General features: G+C 34.8%; 2 protein-coding genes across 3 annotated transcripts in view; one reads left to right on the top strand and one right to left on the bottom strand.

The window, feature by feature from the left end:
* Positions 1–2,534: 2,534 nt before the first annotated feature.
* LOC124363009 overlaps positions 2,535–23,411 on the top strand; it is a 54,771-nt gene continuing 33,894 nt past the window's right edge. Inside the window, exon 1 of one of the 2 annotated variants that reach the window (XM_046818060.1) lies at positions 2,535–2,672. The gene's annotated coding sequence lies outside the window, so the exon portion shown is untranslated. Of the gene's footprint in view, positions 2,673–19,734; positions 19,758–23,411 lie in introns of those variants that run through there. The other variant, XM_046818063.1, reaches the window with a different exon arrangement.
* Positions 10,181–12,227, bottom strand: LOC124363011 (cytochrome c oxidase subunit 12, mitochondrial-like). Its single transcript, XM_046818065.1, has 2 exons — positions 11,929–12,227; positions 10,181–10,491 (listed from the first exon to the last, which is right to left on the bottom strand). The coding sequence occupies exons 1-2, from the start codon at positions 12,126–12,128 to the stop codon at positions 10,260–10,262; spliced, it is 432 nt and encodes a 143-aa protein (XP_046674021.1). The 5' UTR covers positions 12,129–12,227; the 3' UTR covers positions 10,181–10,259.

The following is a 23,411-nucleotide window of genomic DNA, read 5'->3' as shown; positions in this document are numbered from 1 at the left end:
TAAACTACTTGATGGAAAAAAACACGTTAATATTAGTGTAATACATTAATTAAAGAACAGCAAAAATATTCTAAGACCAAAATAATAACAACAAGACGGGCAACAATATACATATACATATATATGTATATAAATAAATATAACATAAATAAATAAATATATACAATAATAAAAATAATAAACTTAAAAAAACATGTAAAAAGACAGTGTTGAATATGTCTCACACGTTACCAAAAGAGAGAACTGTTTAGCAAACAAGCAACGAAGGAAAGACAGAAAAAAAGAAAGTTAAGTTTTCAGGTGCAAGGAAAATATACTAGCCAGAAAAATTACAATAATCTATCCATAGAGATATAAAACTAGTCCCTTTTTTAAAATTTTTTGTGGACGGTGGATGATTTGAAAGGTCAATAGGATTTCGATATTTGCCATCGTATATGTTACAAAAAAATATAACACTACCTTTCGAGGATTTGAAATCTACCCTCTTATTCAGTTGTTAAAAAACCCCTAATTCATAAACATACGCAAAAAAAAAAAACAAAAAACCAAAAAGTGAGGCATCGAACTGCCAATCAAAAATTTAAAAAAAAACATTTTAAGTAAGTGTTTCTTATGATTTTTTAACACTGAAAAAGGTAGATTAAAAACCTCGAAACAAAAGTGTATTTTTGTACCATATACGATGGCATATGCCTGAAATCCTATTATACTTTCATTAGTAGCTAGTGATTAAGTAAATCACAGATGATTCAAAATTTGAACATATGATTCTATTGTTTTATCGCCGATTGTATGATTGTATTGTATCGTTCAAAGGCCACATAAAAAATTAATTCTTTTTGTTTTAAGTGATTCGTGTTTAGGAATATAGTTTTATGAATATCGTTATTTGAAATTAACCCACTTCCCATTACAGTTATAGTAAAATAACATTCGGATTGCTAACCAGAATATCGTATTCCGTAATTTTAGTAAATATAGTAAAAATATTTACATTCGAAAAACCTCAATGATACAGCAGATACAATTGTTTACTTCACTGCTATTTTCCGCACTGAAGATTCCGACAGCCCTGTCGCGAGTTCTTAACGAAGTTTAATTTACCCGATAAAAGGAGTAATGAAGTGTAAACCATTTCTTTTCTTTCTTCATCCGTAGTTACAGCGCATTGTTTCCACTAACATTCTTTTCCCAGCAATACAGTTTTTTTTGTTATCCTCCACGTGGTGTCCTGGTGGAAATTAGCAATGAAAAAGTTGGCTGATCAATATTAGAAAAAGGCAACTTAAAATATAAAGTTTTAATGTTCATATCGGCCGCATTGGGTTACCTTTAATTTAGTAACAATAACTTCCACTAGGTTAAGTGAAGATATTACAGAAAATGCCAGCATAGGTGTAGCAATTTTCGTTTTGGCATGTTCTGGCATTATATAAGCAGGGGTCTCCAGAGGACTCTATTATTACAGAACACCGTTGGACTAAGCAAGTCTAACCAGTTCAGTTGGAAGAAGGAAGCATATTTTTGTAACAATTGAACAACGTAAGGGACTTACATGTACTCGATAAATCGTAAACGGTTTGAGATAGAAAAATAATTTTATTACTAAAAAGAATTAGGAAAAGTCATATGCGTTCCAAACACCTTATCATTTTCTAGCAAAAATAGCAAAAAGCAAATTAATTGGAGTAAAATATTTTCACAAAAAATTATTTGTTTAAATTGAATAAAATTATTAAGTTGTCTTTAGTTAAATATATAAAAAAGTGCAGTAAAAACTTTAGGCTAGAAATTTTAAAGTCATATTGAAAATCTTGTGTATTCGCTTCTCTCTATCCCTATCTAAAACAGAGCAACATCTCGATCTAGATTCTATAGCCTATGTGGATAATTTCTAGGTTTCGAGTAATATAAAAAGATCATTATAGGAATGCCCTATTTCACATTTTTCCTAACTAAAACAAGTTAAAATTAACCGTCAGATACGTTAAAAAATAAACTGTAATACACAGACCTACTATTTGACTAAAACTTTCAACTCGCATTCTCTTTACCTAGTCGTCTACAGGTGATAAACCTGTTTGACTGTCCGTTTTAACTGTATGCTAAACACATATAAACTGAGAAAATGTATTGTTTCATATGTTTAACCCTTTTGGTAACCTACCATTTTGAGCGCCTACACGAAAACTAGCGCAGGTGACGTTCTATTTCCTTCGTTGAAGAAAATCCAAAATCGATATAAAGCCGGCTATATGCTAATTCAATGCAAATTTGCTCGTAAACTATAACAAGACAGGAGTACGCCGCACCACGGTTTGGGGTGCAAGAATCCTGCATACCCTCCTCCCCCCCAAGCATAAACACACACAACACAGTGCAGACGTATGGAGGTTGCCCTTGCAGATCGACCCTCCCACCCTAGTTGCCATATGCTGTCAGTCTGATTCACTGCTTAGTGTTAGTGGTGCCCTAAGGGAGTTGCCCCCCTCCTTAATACGCCACTGCATAAACAAACACGGCACACAACACAGTGGAGACGTGTGGAGGTTGCCCTTGTAGTTCTGTCATCGGCTCTCCCACTTCCATTCTCAGTCACACGCTGTCAGTCCGACTGAGTAGCCCAGTGTTGTTAGTTTTCAAGTCTTCAGGTGACATCCTACTTCGCGGTAAGTGTTCTAAAGTGTTGGCCCTTTTGTCTGATCATATGGACTTGTAAAAACTAGTTGTTTCAAAATATATAACTTAACATAAAATTCACGTGCGCTGTACCAAAATGATCACAAAGCACGACATTTCTTATATGTTTCTGTACTGACACTTACACAGCATATTGCAAACTGACCTATTTATAACATAAGAAGTGGAACTTGCTTTGCGTCTGTGTTTACTGTTTAACAGCTTTGAGTGTAAACTAACTACGTAGTTTATTGTACAAGAGTGTGCTATTGTTTGAATTCTTAATTTTTTACTTGAACCATAATTTTATGCTATTATTTAGTTTTCTTTCATATCACTGCTTTTTATTTAATATTATGTCTATTTATTTCTCTAATAACCTTGAGTAATATTGAAAACGTATTAATTTGTTGTAATAAATTATTGATAAAGTTTGGTATGATTATTATTAACTATAAATAATTTGATTCAGTTTGTATAAAGTACTAGCTATTTTGTATACTTTTTGTACACATGACAGTACAACATTTAATAATTAATTTTTGTAACAGTAACAGGTGTCATGAAAATTTTAAGTTTATAGGTAATTCTCAGGAGTGTCTTGCGGGTAAACAATCATAAAAAATGTACCTTTTCTTGTTATAAGAAAAAAATTTACAGAATCAAAATTTACATAAAAATTAATTAGTAGAGCCCCGAGTCTCATGTTGAATGAATGTTGGCGTGAAAGGACAAGAGATCTATGTTTGAATGAGTATTGTAAGTATGAATGTGTATAGTAGGGATTTTGTTACAAATACTTAAACCTGACTTTTGCAATGCAATGTATTATTGCCAAAATGCAATAAAAGAATTATTATTATTATTGTAAAAAATATATAAATTGTGACAGCCTACTGAGTGATAACGCTTCAATAGCCTCACTGACACTCAGTCAAATTCCATGATTGGACATGCACCAATATAAAAATCGTTCCTGTATACAATTGAATTTATTCCTGAGATATCTAGCCACAAGATAAATCCACATTTTTGGTTCATTAAGTTTCATAGCAGTGTTAAAATAATAAAAATTCCTGTGAACTAACAAAAGTAATACAACGCAAAATTGCGATGAAATCAAACCTTGTTACCAAGTTTTAACATTGACTTTCTAATCCATACCTAATATTTTTTTACACTATGAATAAAAATATGAAATGTGAAAATCCCAAATGGTTTTGTTCAGTTTGTCTTTACAGTTTTATGTATTATGCGATTTTTTCGTTGCCATAATATTGTTACGCATAAGATATTATATAAAGTTTTCGTGAATGCTCGGCAAAATCTCATGGAGTGATATACGCATTAATCGAACTCGCATATAATAATATACAGGGTGTCAATTAAGTCTGGAACCTCTTTTTTAATTTTTGAACCACAATACAAAGAAATACCAAAGTTCACACGTGCTTACTGGTGGTAGTAACGCACACATCTGCCCAATTACCGATCGGATAATCCCTTTGGGGGACGGTCCACAAGGAGTCAGACAAAATTCTTAAATAGCAGCATAGGTCAAGTTTGGTATCAAATTAAAGGTCTTACTTAGCAGAGTACAATGCCGCAAACCGGACTTCAAAAGGTGGATTCATTCAGTAGTTATAGCTATTTGAAGTTTAAAACAATTGAACAATGTAAATTATTAAGTATTACAAGTAAACAATAATTTTTAAGTACCTGTGATCAAAGTAAGTGTTCAAAATGTTCCCCTCCCATCATCTGACAATGTAGTAATCGAAACCAGGAATCAATAATTATTACCAATAACACAACTACTGTTAGAATGTGAAAGTGGCAGATAGAGATAGAGTCAATGGTAATTTAAATGGTGACTCGTTTCTAGCAATGCTCCAAAATGAGATAATTCCTGCACTACAAGCTGCTCTTGGTCGACAATTTCAAAGAATTTATTTCCAACAAGATGGCGCGCCACCACACTTTGCTCTCCTCGTTAGAGAATACTTGGATACAATATTCCTTCACAGATGGATTGGAAGACATGGTGCAGTAGAGTGGCTAGCTTGTTCCCCTGATTTATCTCCGCTGGATTTTTTCTTTGGGGATACCTCAAAGATAAAGTATCGTACTAAGCCTCAAGATTTGGCGCACCTAAGAAATCTCATAGTCCAAGAAGCTCAAGATATTCCTCATGACTACCTTCAAAATGCAGTGGATGGCTTTTACAACCGCCTAGGACGATGGGAGGGGAACATTTTGAACACTTACTTTGATCACAGGTACTTAAAGATTGGTGTTTACTTGTAATACTTAATAATTTACGTTGTTTAATTGTATTAAAATTCAAGTAGCTATAACTACTGAATGAATCCACCTTTTGAAGTCCGGTTTGCGGCATTGTACTCTGCTAAGTAAGACATTTAATTTGATACCAAAATTGACCTATGCTGCTATTTAAGAATTTTGTCTGACTCCTTGTGGACCGTCCCCCAAAGGGATTATCCAGTCGGTAATTGAGCAGATGTGTGCGTTACTATCACCAGTAAGCACGTGTGAACTTTGGTATCTTTTTATATTGTGGTTTAAAAATTAAAAAAAGAGGTTCCAGACTTAATTAACACCCTGTATATACATTAAGCTTCATAAACACTTTCAAGCTTGTAGGTCAGTTCGTGTTTTAGGCTTGGTTCATACATGCAGACAGAAATTAAATTTTTCCAGCTTCTCGAGTGATAGGCTTTACAAACTCTCAACCAATTATCTGAGGTTTTTATTAAATCATTTTGTTCATTATTGGAATATAAAGGAGATTTGCATACAACTATGGGTTATGTTGTTTGCATTTCGACGCTAAATATTTCGTGGGCGGATGTGACGGTTATCTGACTTCAGTCTGTTTGTTTGTCTGGCCGTGTTTATCGCACAAACAGACACGATTTAGCTTAGACTTGGCGTGTGCCCTGTGGCCACTTTTCCAACATCACGCGATCATGTAGTATGTAGTTGTATTTCAATATCTACTTTGGTTCAAATATCTTCGTTTTCTGAATACACCACTCGTCTGAAATACTACGACTTATAGTCAGTACCTGCAGTAACACTCAGCAAAAACCGTCCAGCTAGTTACTTTTAAAGTATTGTAAGTGTTTAACATGATTAAGGATACAAATGGGCAGTCCAAAAATCGTGTATGTCCATCCGTCCGTATATCTGTGCGATAATTCTTACAAACAAATTAAGAACTAAAATTCTTAAAACTGCCAATGGCGCAGTGTATCAAGTACAGAGGTTATCACAAGGTAACCGAATTAAGCAACGACGACCATGGCTGCTGCTTGGATGAGTAACCGCTGAGCCATCCAGTCCTTGCAAGTAGCCCGCCTGTCTAGACGTTGGTGGTGGTTCGAAAGTCACCTTTAATTCGTTGGTCCCCGGGTTAAGTGTTAGAAAGGGTTTCTTATCCCTAAATTCTACCTTTTACCTTTTAAGAAGCTCCTAGAGACTTAAGACTCGGTATATGGATTTCCTTTAGTCCAAGGATTCCCTATTAATTTTAGGATCGAAAGGTCCAAGGTCATTCTCCTGTTTGTCCGCCTGCCTGTCTCTTCTGTGAGATAACTCCTGAACGAAAAAAGCTCAAAGATTTGATAATTGGTCCATAGGTTCATCAGGTACCAAGGGAGAGGTCTATTGATTTTAGCATTGAAATCTAAAATGGTAGCCTGTCCGTCTATGCAATACCTCGTTCGTTTCTGTATGTCCGGTTTTTCGTTATTGTGTTGTATATTTGTTATGTAGTATTCTAATAATTCTGTAGATATAAGGAGCTCTTGCCGAAATGAAAGCGGCAATGTACCAAGCAAACGGACAGTTTCTTTATTCTATGATCTGTCAAAAATATGTAACAGATGAACTGCAGCAGATTTGGGAGGAAAAATAATAAATACAAGTACAATCCAGATAGTTTAATACAAGTAAAATTAATTACACACTATTTAGAAAATATTAATTGGTACACAATCCAATCAGTGCTCTCTCAAACACAGAGCTACTGGAAGGCACCGGAATTATATAGTTTCGGAGCTTAATTTAATTATATAAATTTAGCTTAGTTTAATTTCACTTTATCAAAATGAGCAAATATATGTACAGGAAATGTAGCGCTGTTAATTGATTGTTTGATAACAGACTAATAAATTTCCTTGGAATAATCTTTTAACGAAATAAACAAACAAGGCATCAAATGTCTAGTATAGTAAGGCATTCCGAACTTTCAGTTTATTGTAAGTGAATGTAATGTTTATATTCATTTATGGATATTTATTGTATATAGTCCTCTGTTTTATACATTCTCCTCTGATCAAATCAATGCTAATCCGAACCAGTCCACAAGATGACTAATTTCGGTTAACTATTTTGCCGATACGTTAACTATCTTAATACGAGTTGTGTGTGATGTTAGGATAATCTGTTCAACTATGCCTTCGTGGAGCTACTTTTTACAAAGAAAGAGTAAAGTTCCATAAAACTAAAGTTGTATTAAAATTGTATTGGAACTTGGGCACTTCGCCGTTTCCGATGCGTTGAGCGACAAATATTAATTAAATAAAATTATTGTATACGAATAATAAGTTCTCAAAAAGGAGGAGAAGTTTAGAATATGAGGTAGTTCATTATCAACCTTTTACCTATCCGTATCCTCTGTAATAGATTACAAAAATTAGTCGAGAACGAACTTGAAACCCCCGCCCGAAAACTATAATATGTGCAACTTACATCTGCCGTTCTGAAACACAAAACCAGAAGGACAGACATATTTGTTAATCTGCATCATTAATGAGACAACAGGCTGTTGACTGATCACCTTGTTTGTGACCTTGCATTGAAAGACCTCGTGTGCAAGTGTTTGAAAAAATATAACCATGTGAAAAAAACTCGTAATTTACATTATTTCAACATTTTACACAATTTACATCCATGAAAGTATTTACAAACTAGTGTATTATCTAAAAGATTTATGAAGAAAAATGATTGCAGCATGAAGAATATTCAATGAAGTACTTGCATCTTCAAGGTCATACATATGGCAAATAAATAAACATTGCACTTAACTGAGACCCCTGCGGAATTAGCTCGGTGTGCTTAACCGTTGAACACTGAGCCTGCCAGCTGGCATACCTCCCTCGCACGTATTAAAATAAACAACCCGATGTGTGATCAGATAGATGAAAGGACTTATATTTATAGTAAAGGGTGACATAGTGTCAATACTTTCATTGGGAAACACCAGAAACCTGAAATATCCATTTAATTTAATTCTATAGAGGTTCTAAAATAGATCACTAATTGAAAACAATTTACATTTCAAGTATATAAAAAAGAATTAATAAATATAGTATCACTGTCAAAGCACATTCCCTTGGGGATTGCCATATCTGGTAATGAACATGTATTCGGGCACGTGGGACTCCGCGTTATCGTCCAAAGAAAGTAACAATGATATGGATAGCTTATATAACATATTCAAAATTAGACAATTTTTTTTAAGAGAGAGAGAGAGAGAGAGCGGGCTACCACAGCATCACACACAGTGCCTGAAAATGACAAGGAAGTGAAAGTGAATCATCTGGAGGAAATGCAAAGTCTATGACGATTAAATTATATTACTATGAGAAATTGCTGTTTTCAAACCAATAAACTATCGAATTAAATGAGTCACGAACATGCTCCGTCGAGAGCGAGAGCTCATGTCCCTACACCTGCGATATACAGACTCTTTGTCGGGGTTGCCAATACAAACAAGGAAAAGAGATATTCTAAGAAACTAAATTTGACAATGTTACGTTTTACGTATCACTAAGAAAACTATTCCAAACCATCCAACATTTCTTTTATGGTTGAGGAATAAAACATTAATACAATATCTACAGTCTCGTAATATTATTTTTAAACCGATTGTGAATTATAAATCGAATTCAAAAAAAGGAATTTGTCGGAGGGAGAAGTGGCATAGACGATGCGAGAGGAAGTTATCGAGAATCATTTACCTCTTTATGGTGGAGAGAGATAATGAAAAAGAAAATTAATCACAAAGTGCGTTACATAACGAGACCTATATTTTAAGATAACTATTACAGTAAGGATAAGGTGGATATGCCGTGTTTAGAAAGTGTTCTCAACCAATAAGGAGGTCAATGGAAGAGACACCTATGAAGTTACTGCTGGAAGAGAATAAGTTGAGAAATAAATCAAAATGGCTTTTATTTCAAACTCCTGTTAGTGTAAAACTGCTTTTCAGAGTGACTCAAGTCTAACTCAAAACTACATATTACTTATAGGCTATAGACAAATTGAAAAAATCAACTTTTAAATTGAGTGCTTTAGAGTAGCACCAAAGTATGAAAACCCCTACCATCCCACCACCAAGCATATTTTAGAAAAGAAGCAGCGAATCCTGACGAGTGCTTTGCCGATCCAATACCATCGTTATTCAGATTTACTTTCCGAGGAAGTAAAGGGTAGAGGAAGTTATGTCAAAGTCCTGGGCTTTTCAATGATTGAAGCGCCAAGGAACTGCGTGCAACACGGATGAAATTTGCTTTCTCAAAAACTGCTGAACTCGAGCTACTGTATTTTAAACTGTTTGGGATCGATACGCAACTAATTAAGATTGCAAGTCATCTCAATTCAATGCGAAGTTGTTTATATCACTCTGTCAAAGATAATCTCTTTCTTCACAATATGATTTGTAACTTAAATATTTATAAATTGTGAGGTTTTATATTCATATACAGTTTTGCCCCAAAGATACTAAAACAAAATTTTGGAAACCATTTCTATACATTTTATGATGATTAATATATTTCGAGTTATTTAGCCTACAGACGTGAGCTCTAACCTTCCAAAACCGGCTAGTATATTACCTTCATTAAGGACCCAACAAGTCTGTCTTAAAATCGTTTCTGCCCATTTGTGCTACAACTCATAATAATTCCATACATTATTGAAATTTGGTACATAGGTTCTCCTGGGCCCCGGGGACTCTATTGATTTTGGGGTAAAAATTACAAAGGGAAGCCAAGTTCCCTTCACAGTCTTCTATTTACACTCTTTACGGTATGAGGTTTTTGTTACAATTTGTCTGATTCTTCAATAATCCGCTGTATCAGATTATCCGAAGGAGATATTTTATTTGGATGCTATGTAGAAGTTTGATTTTAAGAAATAATTCAAAGCTCTTTTTAATACTTTAATAATTTATTGTACTATAAAGAAGTAGGTTGTTGCATCATTTTAATTTTTTTTTATACCAAAATTGCAATATTATACTTTTATACAGTTATAAGTTATTCATTACTCGATTTATATGACGAAACATATATTTTCAAAAATAAGTCAAACTTATACATTTGTATTAATTACTTAAAAATTTCCGATAGGAAAATTTCTTCAAATTGTTACAACATTGAGTGTTAACCGAATAATCGTAAAGACGTTGCGAAGAGGGAAATACTTTATTACCAAAACTATATAAAACCAAGATTTTTCACGTTAAAAGGGGTTGCTCCACGCAGTGCTCAAGGACATGGAGCAGGTCTAGGGCCCGGGAGCTCTCTGGTAACATCCCTCGGGAATGTTCCCTGTTGGAGTTGCTCATCCCAACGCTCGTGCCAGGCTATGGGACAGAGGGAGTTGTAGCACTTGTAGAAGTAGTCACACTGGCTTGCACCATCTCCAAGAAGATGGCGGCAGCGGTGGTAGTCTATGTACATCCGATAGCACCACTTGGTCCTGTTCGTCTGCTGAAATCTGTCATACACACGGAAGTTATTCATTGGTTTTGTTATTGACGATGATTTATTTTGAAGGATAACAGGCTTTTGGACATTTGCCATCGTTGTATGTTGCAAAAATTGTAACAGAAAGTTTCTTGATTTGAAATCCACCCTCCTCTTCAGGTGTTAGAAGTCTCTCGCCTTCCCTGTTATGTACAGTAGTATGGTTTCTGCTTATTTTGACGCTCTGGGTATAGCCTACAGCTACATTCCTAGTATTTTTGGTATTCCATTTTTTCTGCTGTCAGCATTTAGAAAATTCTTCGCCATACTTTTTTAATTTTTTAATTTTTTTGCTTGATTAACCTTATGCACTAAGATGTTTTACACCAGAGGAAGAGGAGGGATTCCAATCATTATCATTACGTGGTAGAAATATAATCATCAGCCAAAAAATATAACTTACGGACCAGAAAAATGTATACCTTTAAATATAGAGAGTAGAACAAACTATGTACGGTCTGACAATAAATTTATTAACGGTGAGTTTTCTATAAGATTTCTTAACAGCACCTTAGATATGTTTTTATTTTACCGTTAGCTTATATTAAATTTACAATAATGGGTGTAACACCTATACCTGGGATCTTCAGGGTCCGTCGTTAATTTTTGTCTTTGGTCGTTGGCCTACATTACAAGAATTAGTATAACCCCCTAAACTGAGATCTTCAAGGCACGTCGCTATTCATTTGTATTGATTGTTCCCCAAAATTTACACATTAACAGGTTCTTCACAAATTACTGCGGCATTGTACTCTGTGACTCAGTTCAGAACCATACCGGATGTAACCAAATCTACTATATTTTGCGGTATATTTCGAACAGTTGTTTTGTCAATTAATTGAAATGGCAGGAAGTATATTTTATAATTATTTTAATCAATTGGATTAGAACTATGAGTGGCTTATTCACATAGATAGTTATTTTTCGTGGCTCAAACATGCCCAGTTGCATATCTTGTTTTCGCCAATTTCAGCTGCTGTCATATCTGTTACATTATTGCATTACTCTCCAAGGTACAGGCCTTAATTCTGAATCGTTCTTAATTGGCGGATTCTTAATGAAGGATTCATAGTCAAGAGTACAGGGTGAATCCTAACGATATGTTTTTTTTTATTTTTTATTCAATAATTCAACACTGGTGTAATTAAATACAAACCATGTGAGGCATGAACACAATAATAGGAACACAATCTGGTAGTTCTGCCAAACTACTTAGAGCGTTCTAGTGCTGACCTACACAGAAGTCAAAGACAAAACTATCAGACGTTAAAGACATCTACATGACCGGTGAACCATGCCGTACTGAAATAATACATATTTGTGAGTAACCGGTGACTCTCGTCTCAATATGAGAACGATTACTAAATTTAACAACGCAGGAGTGTTCACAAGGGTGTAACCTTCTTACCTGGGGTCTTCAGGACAAGTTGATAAGTCGAATTTCTCCGGTGGCTTTCTTTCCTCTGCTACCACCTCCTCCTCAACAGCCTCCTCGACTGGAGCCTCCAGAGGAAAACAGATGTATCCGTCCTTCTCCACTCCATCGCTCCTCCGGAACTGGATCTTGCCGTTCCCATTCCCATTCCCATGTCCGTTGTCTTCACTCATCTCAAATTTGGGTTACCATTTTCTATGTAAAATGTACGTAGTGATTTAGATTTGTCAACCAAAATAAATTATCTCTACAAAATTCTTTGTTGCTATGGATTTATACTAGTTTTGTATGATTATTTTTGCATTTACTTTTGTTGTAATTTACTAATAGGTTTAAGAAACATGTGTCACTTACATGATTTTTAGATCTGATTACTTTTATGAAATTTTTAACACAAGAAGTTTGATCAAAATACCAGCTACGATTCTCTCGTCCCCTTCAAAGAAATTCCTTCTCGTCCATAAAATCATATTATTTCGATAATAGGTCAAAGCTTTAGATATTTGCTGTATAATCTAAATAAGCTAACACAATTGTAGTTATTGAATTTAAAATATGCTTTAATGATAGTCATTTCGATTTTTTGACGAGTTCATAAAATTTGACGAAACTAACCTACAATTTTGTTGCCTGTTGGAATCCTTTAAGTCTACTGGCATTGCTAGGAAATTGTAACTTGTAATTGTGAAACAATTTATTTCACTCTGAAACCAGGTAAATTGAATTCATTATTTTAATATTCAGCTATCCAAGACCAAGTTAGTCCAAGCTTTTGTTCTCACTTGTGGAATAAGTGTACAGTATTTCGTTTCCAATCAGTATATAATTAGATTTTAATAAGTTGTTGGGTGAATTTCCAATACATTAAAATCTAACTAGTTTAAATTATCATGATGAAATCAAATTGAAAAAGTACGGGATTTCTTAAAAAAATGTGGGTCGTTCGGAAAGACATATCAAGGACAGCGGAAATCCCTCGATAGCTCACTCTAAGCTCCAAGCTGTGAGATCCTGTATCGACCTTCAGATTGGATCTCAGCTTTCAACACTATTTTCTAACCAAATCCTTGGAGAATTATCACTTTTTTCCCTAAAGCCAGTCTTAACAGAAGAGTTACGAACTGTAAATGTAAACTCATATTAAGTTCTTTGTACTGTAGTAATTGTATTGAGAATCTCTTGTTTGTTAGGCGCGGAAACGTTCATTAATTAATCATCACACTTATAAAAATTCTTATCATAAAAAACTTATTATAATTATATATATATATATATATATATATATATATATATATTGTGTGTGTTGTTTGTGTGTGTGTGTGTGTGTGTGTGTGTGTGTGTGTGTGTGTGTGTGTGTGTGTGTGTGTGTGTGTGTGTGTGTGTGTTAGTACGTATCGCTTATCACCTTTTGTACTTACTTGCTAAATCCAATTTATGACACATCTGTCAATCTTTGCAGTATAAATTACAATTATTTATTAAGCTACTACAGAAGTTATCATATGTAATTGCACTGGGTTTCACAACTATCCATTAAATAGTCACTGCCGTGTGAAACACATAATTATATCCTTGATAATTACTATCTTTACACATTCTTAGTAATTAAATCTTTTTTCCCGTTTTTTAGACGTTCATTTAACAAGCCTGCTAAAACGAGAAACACCTGTAAATAGTAAGTAAGAGGAATAGGTTTCTGTAGATTTTTCCTCTTATCAATACAATTAGGTCTCTTCGAAGAGAGGCTATTTGAAATAATATCTCTGCGAAGAGGGTTATCAAATCCCCTAATTGTCTCCGTGAGGGCAAAAAACGAAACTTGTTTCATTTCATGGCGTCTATTCCATGCAGTGAACTTCCTTCCTAAGCGGGATGACCTGACTCATTGCCGGAACGTTTAGCATTTGGTCTTGCTTGCATTTGTGCTTTTTGTCACATCTCCGTTAAATTCTTCTCGCTTTCGGTGAGTCTCGGTTGGTGGGTTGTATCGGCATGCCGATTGTCTTCGCAGAGCGAATGCTTCTCGAGATTAGCTATTTCAGGACGGTGATGTATCCCAGAAGTTAGACCTGTTGAAGTTTCGGTTCTTAGTTCTTCTTCATGTTGATCCCGCGAGTAGCGAAAGAAAGAGAATCCCGCCTCTTCAGAGATATAATGTGATAAGTGTGGATTACTTTAAGAAATCGTCTGGTATTTGAAGGCAACGTTTTGACGCAAAACATCTCTGCGCCAACGATTCATCTCGGCAAGGTCAAAGATCTCGATATGCTTGCATCGAGTCCATGACGATACCTTAGGATTGAGAGATGCTGTCACCATATTACCATCCACTCAACATCATCTTGGTCTTCAGGATAAGCTGCTGTTGATTGCTGGACCTTCACAGCTATCGCCAGGCCATACAATCCAAGAAAGTATATTTTAGTGCATTGTGAGGTTCTCTACACTACAGTACCATTTCCGAGATAATACATCACAGGATCAGGTTTTAAAAATCATCGCAGCGAGAATAATCAAGATGAATATCATTATTCATCTTGATTATTCTCGCTCAAGAATAATCAAGATTCGGTAAGTAATTCGGTTTTACTTATAGCTACCTCTCAGGAGACAGCATACGTTGTCTTACACTGCATTGCCTTAAACTGCAATAGTTCTTACATACGTAACGAAAGTTTTTACTAACTGTAAATTTTTTTTCTTGAATTATTTTAAATTTGCTGTTCTTTGACCTTTTGATTCCAAGTCATTGCGACTTTTCTTGAACAAATATAAACCTATGTATTAAGATTCAAGTCTCAAGAACCTTTCTATCAAGAGTTGTCGCACAGATAGACAGATAAATAACAAATATATTTTAAGGAGGTTAACTCCTTAAACACATGCATATAAAGGCATCCTTGTAAACATATTTTAACAGGCCATATCGACTTACTTTGACTTTCATCAATATCAATCTACTAATCTTATTGCATAATTTAGCAATCATCAAACACATCTGCTAGCTCCACGTGTCACCTCAATGTGGCATACGGCAATGTGGCGCTTAATGCGACTAACGGGAAATACAGTAGTGAGCGTCAATAAACAGAATTGGTCCAATGCATGTTCCTTGGGGCACTCCTACGTTCTTCTGAAGCGCATCAGAAAGTTTACCATCCATCTTTGTCACATGTGGCATACCAACCAAATATGAATCATCCAAAATTGATCTTCTTAGAAACCCGGGAAGAAACCTAGAGAGAGAAAATTGCCGTCAACTTAGACCCATTAGAGGCAACTATGAAGTCGACAATAGCAGAACGCGATAAAGCTGTAGACGTTTGATCGAGATTGATCGAGGCTAAGCAATATCACGCGGTGACGATGATAAATAACGTTATATTCTGACATACTCTGTATGCATATTGCCTTATCCCAGTAGAAATATTGCACCTATTTGATAGTTTCATTTCTTAGATCGTTTTGTTAATTAAACGTATGTTAATTTCAAAGATGTGACGTTCGAGTATGAAGTATAAAGTTGCTCAGTAGCAGATAAAATTGAATGTTTGGACGTTTTAGTGAAAACCTTCCCAGACCCATTTGCAAATTGTTACTAACCGGCCAAACAATCGAAACCGTGACCACTTTGAAAGCTTCTAAGGGATGACAAATTTAATTTCTGTCTGCACGAAATTTCGAGAACGGATTGACTTATAGACTTGAAATTTGGCATGAAGCTTCATTTCTACACAGTCAAATTTGAGTTCGATGATGGTGCATGTCGCTAGGATTTGGGATTTACCTGACCGTTAGCTGACATTTTTATGGTAAACATGATGGCAACGATGAACTCAAAAACAAACTGAGTATTGAGGAACACAAAATATGACATTTTAACACGTGACATATTTACATATGTAGCCTGACTATCAGTAAAATATTTCGAGAAATATTTCATATGAGACCATAAATTTGGTATGAAAATTCATTTCTACATAGATTAGAATGACTTCTATGGTGTTGCATAGTACTTAGTTTCCATACAATTTATTTATTCTTCAATTACCTGTAAATGTAAAATGTAAACATCTTTGATTACACTCAGCCAAATCCAATGTAGTGACAATTACAATCATCAAATTTAATTTGCTCTATATAGAAATAAAGCTCCAATATAAATTTCAAGTGTATTCGTCAGTTCTTGTCTAGACATCATGCAGATAAAAAGACAGACCGAAATGAAATTTTTCAGCCCCTCGAGTGGTAAACTTTGTTAACGCTCAGCCTACTAGTAAATACTATGACATTCACTAATGAAACAAACATTATATTATACCTATATTACGGACTTGAATAAATGACACTTCTAAATGACAGAGACTGTGTCAATGTTGGAAATGCCAAGCTAAAGTTCAGATTACAATACACACCAGCCGTTGCTGGTACGAGCATCACAACGGTCTGTGTTTGTTTACACGCCGCGTTCGCAAACCAGTAAGTCAAGTCTGCCATAACTTACATTCCAACTTGTACATGCTTCAAGTTACTAGCGCTATTTCCATTCTATGTGTTGCCTAGGCGACTGCTCTAATACTGTTCGAAGTCTCGCATAACAGTTTTGTTGTTTTGTTTCAACTACAACCAAACAAAATTAGCCATTGTATCAGATTTTTGTGCACATCATTCATTAATGTTACAGAAATAGAACACTTACTTTCTAAGACTAGGATATCTTCATTAGATATCAAATTGACTTAAACACTTATGCTTTACTCTTTGTTAATATTTGAATGAAGAGAATGGGTTCCATACCTCGAAACGTGGGGTTCTATTTATTGTAACATTAACGATCGACAGTTGTTATCCTATCAAAAATAGCCAATTAAGTAATTTTATGGTATTTGCTTTTGCGCTGTTTTAAATTCATTTATGATAGGAATTGTGTGTTGAAGCATAGATTGTAAAAATGTATGCATTATCGAAATCTTGTTTTGGTTTATGTTTAGTGATTTCCATTTTCTCTTAAGACGTATTTTCATCATTGAGGATCTACAAGAGATGGTACATTGAATATATAGGAGATGTGTAGATTTTACAGAAGAATTTGCAGTCTGTCGTTATTAGGGTCTCATCACTTGAAGGTCTAGAACCTAAATAACTCAATGACATCCATACAAAATTCCCTTCAATTCAACAAGCCCTTTAAAAATTTTACGTTCGTCATTACAAATCTTGTAATCAAACCAGAACTTTTACTAGAGCAATTTGAATGAGCTAGCTTTTAAATTACCTTGCCGATTAACTTACATGATGCAATAATCAAATCCTTTTGAGGCAAAATTTACCGATAGAATCGATTGTCGATAGTCAGTTCAGTTCATTCACATTCAAGTCAACTTCATCCCAACAAGAATGTGCACAAAAGGAAGACGATACTAGGATCGAATCAAATCAAATCAATAAAAGCAAATCAAGTCAAATCAAATCAATCAAATCAAATAAATAAAAATTCAATCAATCAAATCAAATCAATCAAATCAATTCTTTAATTGCTCTTAGGCTACCAATTTCACATTGTATCGCAAACGTCATAATTAATTCTAAATTTTAAACTCTCATACCACATTACCACCACGTCCAAAACTTAGGCCTACATCATTTTTCATACATTCCAGTCTCATTCTTCTTTCGTCAATCTCAACCCACTTCCAGCGCTGCTGGAGTCAGTTATCGATCTGGGCGGTATCACAGTTAAACGCCAGAAGCTCGCCAACGCTGTAGAATGCATTTGACACCAGAAAGCGCTTAAGACGAGCTTTTGAACCTTGGGCGTTTGGGCGTTTTTCATTGAATTTGGCAATATGTTGATGAAATGAACACCTGCCTGCGAAGGCAAGTGCTCATAAACCACCGTTCTGTGTCTTCCAGTGCGGTAGTTATCTCTGCCTCTATATTTTTTTTTGTAATTTGAACACCCTCAGGAAATTATTTCCTGCACAGGCCCCACACAACACCACTCCATAGGAAAGGTGAGAGTGAATTAGCCAATATTGTGCTGCAATCAATACCTGACTGGGGCAATACCGGGCCAAGTACCTCAAACCATATATTCCTGAGGACAGTTTGGCACGCACATGGTCAATGTGATTATGCTTACATAGTAGGATGTCCTATGCTTACATACTAGTTAACGTGTCTCAAAGACACGCGCTCACATAAACAGAGTTGATATCGATCTCATTGTGGTCGCATCAAATGTCATAATTATGTACTGTATACAACAGTGTGGCTACAGCCTTATATGATGCTGGTTGGACGGTGGTACAAGAGATGATCGACGTTGCAAAGAGAGGCCGTATGCTCTGTATAAGTAATACTAAAGCCTGTGTAAGCTGGGATGAAGGAGTTCATGCATTTAGGCGTTGAATTGGAACAAGATTTAATTATTACAACGGACATTTAGTAGGTTTAATGCATAAACTAAAGATAATGATCTCGAGATTCAGGAGTCAGTGACAGGTAATCTGCGGAGGGTGTAGGACGGAGCTGTGAAAACATTTTGCTGTTCAGCTTTGATCTGTGTGGAGATGTGGTGTAGGAGAGATATGCTAGGAGAGCGATTATAACTGCGCAATAGATAATACTGCTGGGTCTGGTGCAGTATGCATTCTATGACACTTCAGGGTGATTCATAGAGATAGTGTTTATCAAGTTATGAACTAGAGAGAGAGTAAGAATGACAGTGCCCTTCTGTAACATGTTACAAATAAAAGTAACTATTTTGGAATGAATTTTAATGGAACATTCTTACATACATATCTGCTTCTCATATGTAACTTTTTATTTGGAAGTATACTGAAATATGTTACAAACAAAAACAATCGTGTTCCAGCACACCCTGTTTAAATATCTCTTATACACATACCCCCATTGTATTCACGTCAATCTGAAATATGTACAAATCAAAAAGTCTCTGCATTGATGAATTACGAGTACATCATGCAAAAACCAATAGCTTGTAATAAAAGAGGATGGCATATCAAGGAATTTTGGAGGGAAGGAAGAACAGCGATTAATTTTAATTGTTAAGTATTATGGTGGGGTGTATTATTTTATCTTTTGACATATTAATACAGCCGAAACTTATATAGAGGCTGAAAATCTTCGCTTGCGTGCCACAGTTCTAGACACTCTGGACTAAGAATTATCCGTGCAAAACCATTCTTGATTCGCTCCTTACTTTCTAAAGTCCAAAAATCATTGGTGAAGTCGAACTTCAGATACCCTTGATAACGGTATATCAATAATAGCTTGTAATAAAAGAGGGTGGCATATCAAGGAATTTTGGAGAGAAGGAAGAACAGCGATTAATTTTAATTGTTAAGTATTATGGTGGGGTGTATTATTTTATCTTTCGAAATATAAATCCAGCCAAAGCATATATAGAAGCTGAAAATCTTCGCTTTCGTGTCACAGTTCTTGACACTCTGGACTAAGAATAATCCGTGAAAACCCATTCTTGATTCGCTCCTTACTTTCTAAAGTCCAAAAACCTTTGGTGAAGACGAACTTTACATACCGATGATAACGGCATATCATTTCCAAAATATCAATCGAGATAGCGTATTAGATAAGGCGTGGTCCAAGGTCAGGTGAGGGAGGGGCAGATCGATGTTGAAGGCGACTACCGATGGCGGCTATCTGGCGTCATCCGACGTCTCGCAGAGCCAGTGTACTTCCGGCACCGCTGCATCACGGTACGTTGTGTTGTAGTCTAATTAGTGACTAACTGGGTCATACTTGGCGCGAGGTAGCTGGTAAGATCGTCTTGTTCTAGTTTCTAATTCAGCATATCTCATTTTATAGTATGTGTTTTTAAAATGTAATTTTCAATTTAAGGTTTCGACCTAACTTATATTTATTACTGTATTTAGCGGCTTTGAAAATATAATATTCTTCTTTTCTGAATCTGTGATCTACAAATGTTTTGACCATCTTAAAAAAATTTTAACTTCTATTTTCCAGCCTTTATGATAACATCTTTTGAGAGAGGATAAAGTTAGAAACGTTGATTATACTTAGAAATGTGAGTTTAAATCAGCTATTTGAGTTCATTTTGTAAACATTATCACGGAAACTGTAAAAAACAAAAATATTAATTTTTGTACATTATATGCTTGTATTATGACAATTTGTAGCGAAGTACGACAAGAAAATTAAATTACATGTTTGTATAAAAAGTAATGTAATTTACTGTAGTAATACTTCATACACATGCTTTAAAAACATTATTTTCTTACTTTGAGGCGTTTTCCTATAATCCCCAACTTTTACTACTAATACTTAAAATTCTTCGTGGAATTCTATGTTTTCTATATTCAGGAGTAATACTTAAAAGTAAATGACTTAAGCAATTTAAAAACATTAACCACACTAAACCTGATTGCATTGTTCTTGAACCTGGTTACTAAACTTCCCAAAATGATTATTTTAAATTCCTAATACTTTCGTATATAACTCAATACAACTTAAGCGTATAAATGAACGCCAATACTTCATGGATTGTTGTTCTTTAGGATGGCGTTATTGGATAGATAACACTAAGTCCGCTATCACATATTGCAAGCGTCGGACAGCCACAGGCTCAGCTTCTAATGAGCACCGCTTTCACGTGGTACACTTAACATTTATAAATTTTGTTTAACAATTTATCCAATCAAAATAAATGTGAAAATATACCTCTTGAGTTTTATCACTCAATTCGTCTTTACTTTAAAACTAGCATAATGGAAAAATAACTCATTTCCAAACAAACATTACAGTGTCGATGGTTGCAGAAATAGCTCTTATCACAATGCGCGTCTACAAATAACCTTGCTGCAAATCCAGGCTAACCTTAGGGGTTTATTATCCGTTATATCTGTACTTTGAAAATTGCGGATAAGGCACGACTTCGAGCTGTTGACACTCGCTGTTTGCTCTCCTTCTCCTCATCAACTGTCAACACCAGCTGTCCCCTCTCTCCCCTTATTCTATGCGTATGTTAACATATTGACTGCGGATAAGGCACGACTTTGAGCTGTTGACTCTCGCTGGTTGCTCTCCTCATCAACTGTCAACACCAGCTGTCCCCTCTCTCCTCTTATTCTATGCATGTGTTAACACATTATCTGCGGATAAGGCATGACCTTCAGCCGTTGTCGCTCGGTGTTTGCTCTCCTCCTCATTATCAACTGTAATCACCAGCCGCCCCCTCTCCCCCTTACCTTATGCGTATGTTAATACATTGACTGTGGATAAGACGACTTCTAGCTGTTGACTCTCGGTGTTTGCTCTCCTCCTCATTATCAACTGTAATCACCAGCTGCCCCCTATATCCCCTTACACTCAGCGTAATCTTCGTTTACTTTATTAAAAGTAGTTTTAAAACACTGTAAAACAAACTTCTCTCTTATTATGAAGTCGTTTTTTATCTAGTACAAGCAAGGTACGTGTTCAATATTTTCTTCTGGATATAACGTAAAAATTGCCTATTGTATTTAAGCTCATGCAACTCAATGATTATCATCGGATAATTAACATTGTTGTTGGATAGTTTGGAGATAAAATAATAGGGGTAATCCCAGCTCGCTTTGGGTCCCCCTCCCTCCTAGCTATTTCCAAAGGTTACATACTTAAACGTGGTATGTTGAAATATTATAAATATCTTAAAAGGAGAGATTTTGTCAAGGGTCAATTCATAAATTAGTTACTAAACGATATAAAGTGAAAATATGATATGTTGATAGTTGTTTACTTGATCAAATATAACCATGTGAATCTAAAATTGTATACACAATTTTATATTAAAGAACCAAAGGCGTAATCTGTGAGTGATTTCTGAGATGCAATGACGTTATAATAATAAAAGCAATGCTACGTATCTCGATAAGTTTTGTAGTCATATCTACTTAAAAAGGTTCTTGCAGATTTCTCATTTGATTCCAATGGTTTTAAGAAATATCTTTCTTTTGTATTCTTAAGGATATTTAATTAATACCTAAAACCTTGAAAACAATTATTGCAAGAAGGTGAGAGGAGTATTAGTGTTTATATTAACAAGAACACCAAAGAAACTGGTTTTTTGTTTATCATGTTTAGAGACATTTATCTAATAATAGTTAACGTAACATTTATTCACATTCGTTTAACTTTAATCGTAATCGTTTAAAGGGCCCGTTAATTTAATTTTATAGCCTTTGAACGGTCCAGGTATGTTATAGTTGCCGCTACTAATTACCATGGTATAAAATGTAATACTCTTCGCTAATTTGCAATAAATCTGTTTCTGTAATACGATCACGAATAGTGACAGATGATCCATTTCTCGATTGTGTGACCCGTGAATATTGATTCTGACTATGACTACATCTTTATAATCACAGTATATAGAATGGATTTGTTACCAATCAGTCTTGAACCAAGGGTTATCGCATTTCCTTAAATATCTTATTGAAATTTCAATCATTACTTAATTAATTTTCAATAATGAAATGTGGTTAATTAGTTATTACATAATGTCCAAAAAACATGTTTTTGTTAACAAATTATCATAGTCAAGACAGTTTTTCTTCTTTTTTTTCAAGACTACTGGAGTAAAAATATAATTAATTACAATAATTCACAGTTAAATCATGAGCACCATAAACAGCTCATGTCTTAGCTTTACCATAAACAACTGATGTATATTATAAAGACTTACAGGCTACAGGTAAAATGTACGCTTTGAGTCCAAAGTAAGGAATTTTTTTCCATTATGACGTTGTGATCTTAGTACCACAAGCAAGGGTTCGAGCCGGATATAGTGCTATATATGAAAACATATTTAATAATGATTTTTAGCACGAATTATCAGTTCAAATAAAAAACTGATTTTCTGAGGAGTCGACCTCAGCTTGCACTCGATATTCAAATACATGGCAAAATTTTCAAGCTATATACAAACCTCAATGTCTTAGCTTTACCATAAACAACTTATGTATATTATAAAGACTTACACGCTGCAGGTAAAATGTACGCTTTGAGTCAAAAGTAAGGAAATTTTTTTTCCATTATGACGTTGTGATCTTAGTACCACAAACAAGGGTACGAGCCGAATATAGTGCTATATATGAAAACATATTTAATAATGATTTTTAGCACGAAATTATCAGTTCAAAAAAAACTGATTTTCTGAGGAGTCGACCTCAGCTTGCACTCGATATTCAAATACATGGCAAAATTTTCAAGCTATATACAAACCTCAAAGTACTGATTTGCAGTATATTGGGAGTGTTAATTCTTGCGTGGTTCTGCAAAGGATATGAGGACGCAGAAAATTATTGGGAATATCACAGATTACACTACCTCAACTCCAATCTGTGAAATGCTCTTAACCTAGTTAAAATTCTCAAAGTAATATATCCTACATTGAAAAAATTAAACATTAGAAT

Source organism: Homalodisca vitripennis, chromosome 5 (genome assembly GCF_021130785.1).
Source record: "Homalodisca vitripennis isolate AUS2020 chromosome 5, UT_GWSS_2.1, whole genome shotgun sequence".
NCBI lineage: Eukaryota > Metazoa > Arthropoda > Insecta > Hemiptera > Cicadellidae > Homalodisca > Homalodisca vitripennis.
This window is presented reverse-complemented; position numbering and strand designations above follow the sequence as displayed.

What these genes read in the sequence shown, in the direction of transcription:
- LOC124363011 (XM_046818065.1), bottom strand. Translation starts at nt 12,128, where the DNA reads ATGAGTGAAGACAACGGACATGGGAATGGGAATGGGAACGGCAAGATC. An exon ending in ACTTGTCCTGAAGACCCCAG is followed by an intron (nt 10,492 to 11,928) that starts GTAAGAAGGTTA and finishes TGTGTATGACAG; the next exon opens with ATTTCAGCAGACGAACAGGA.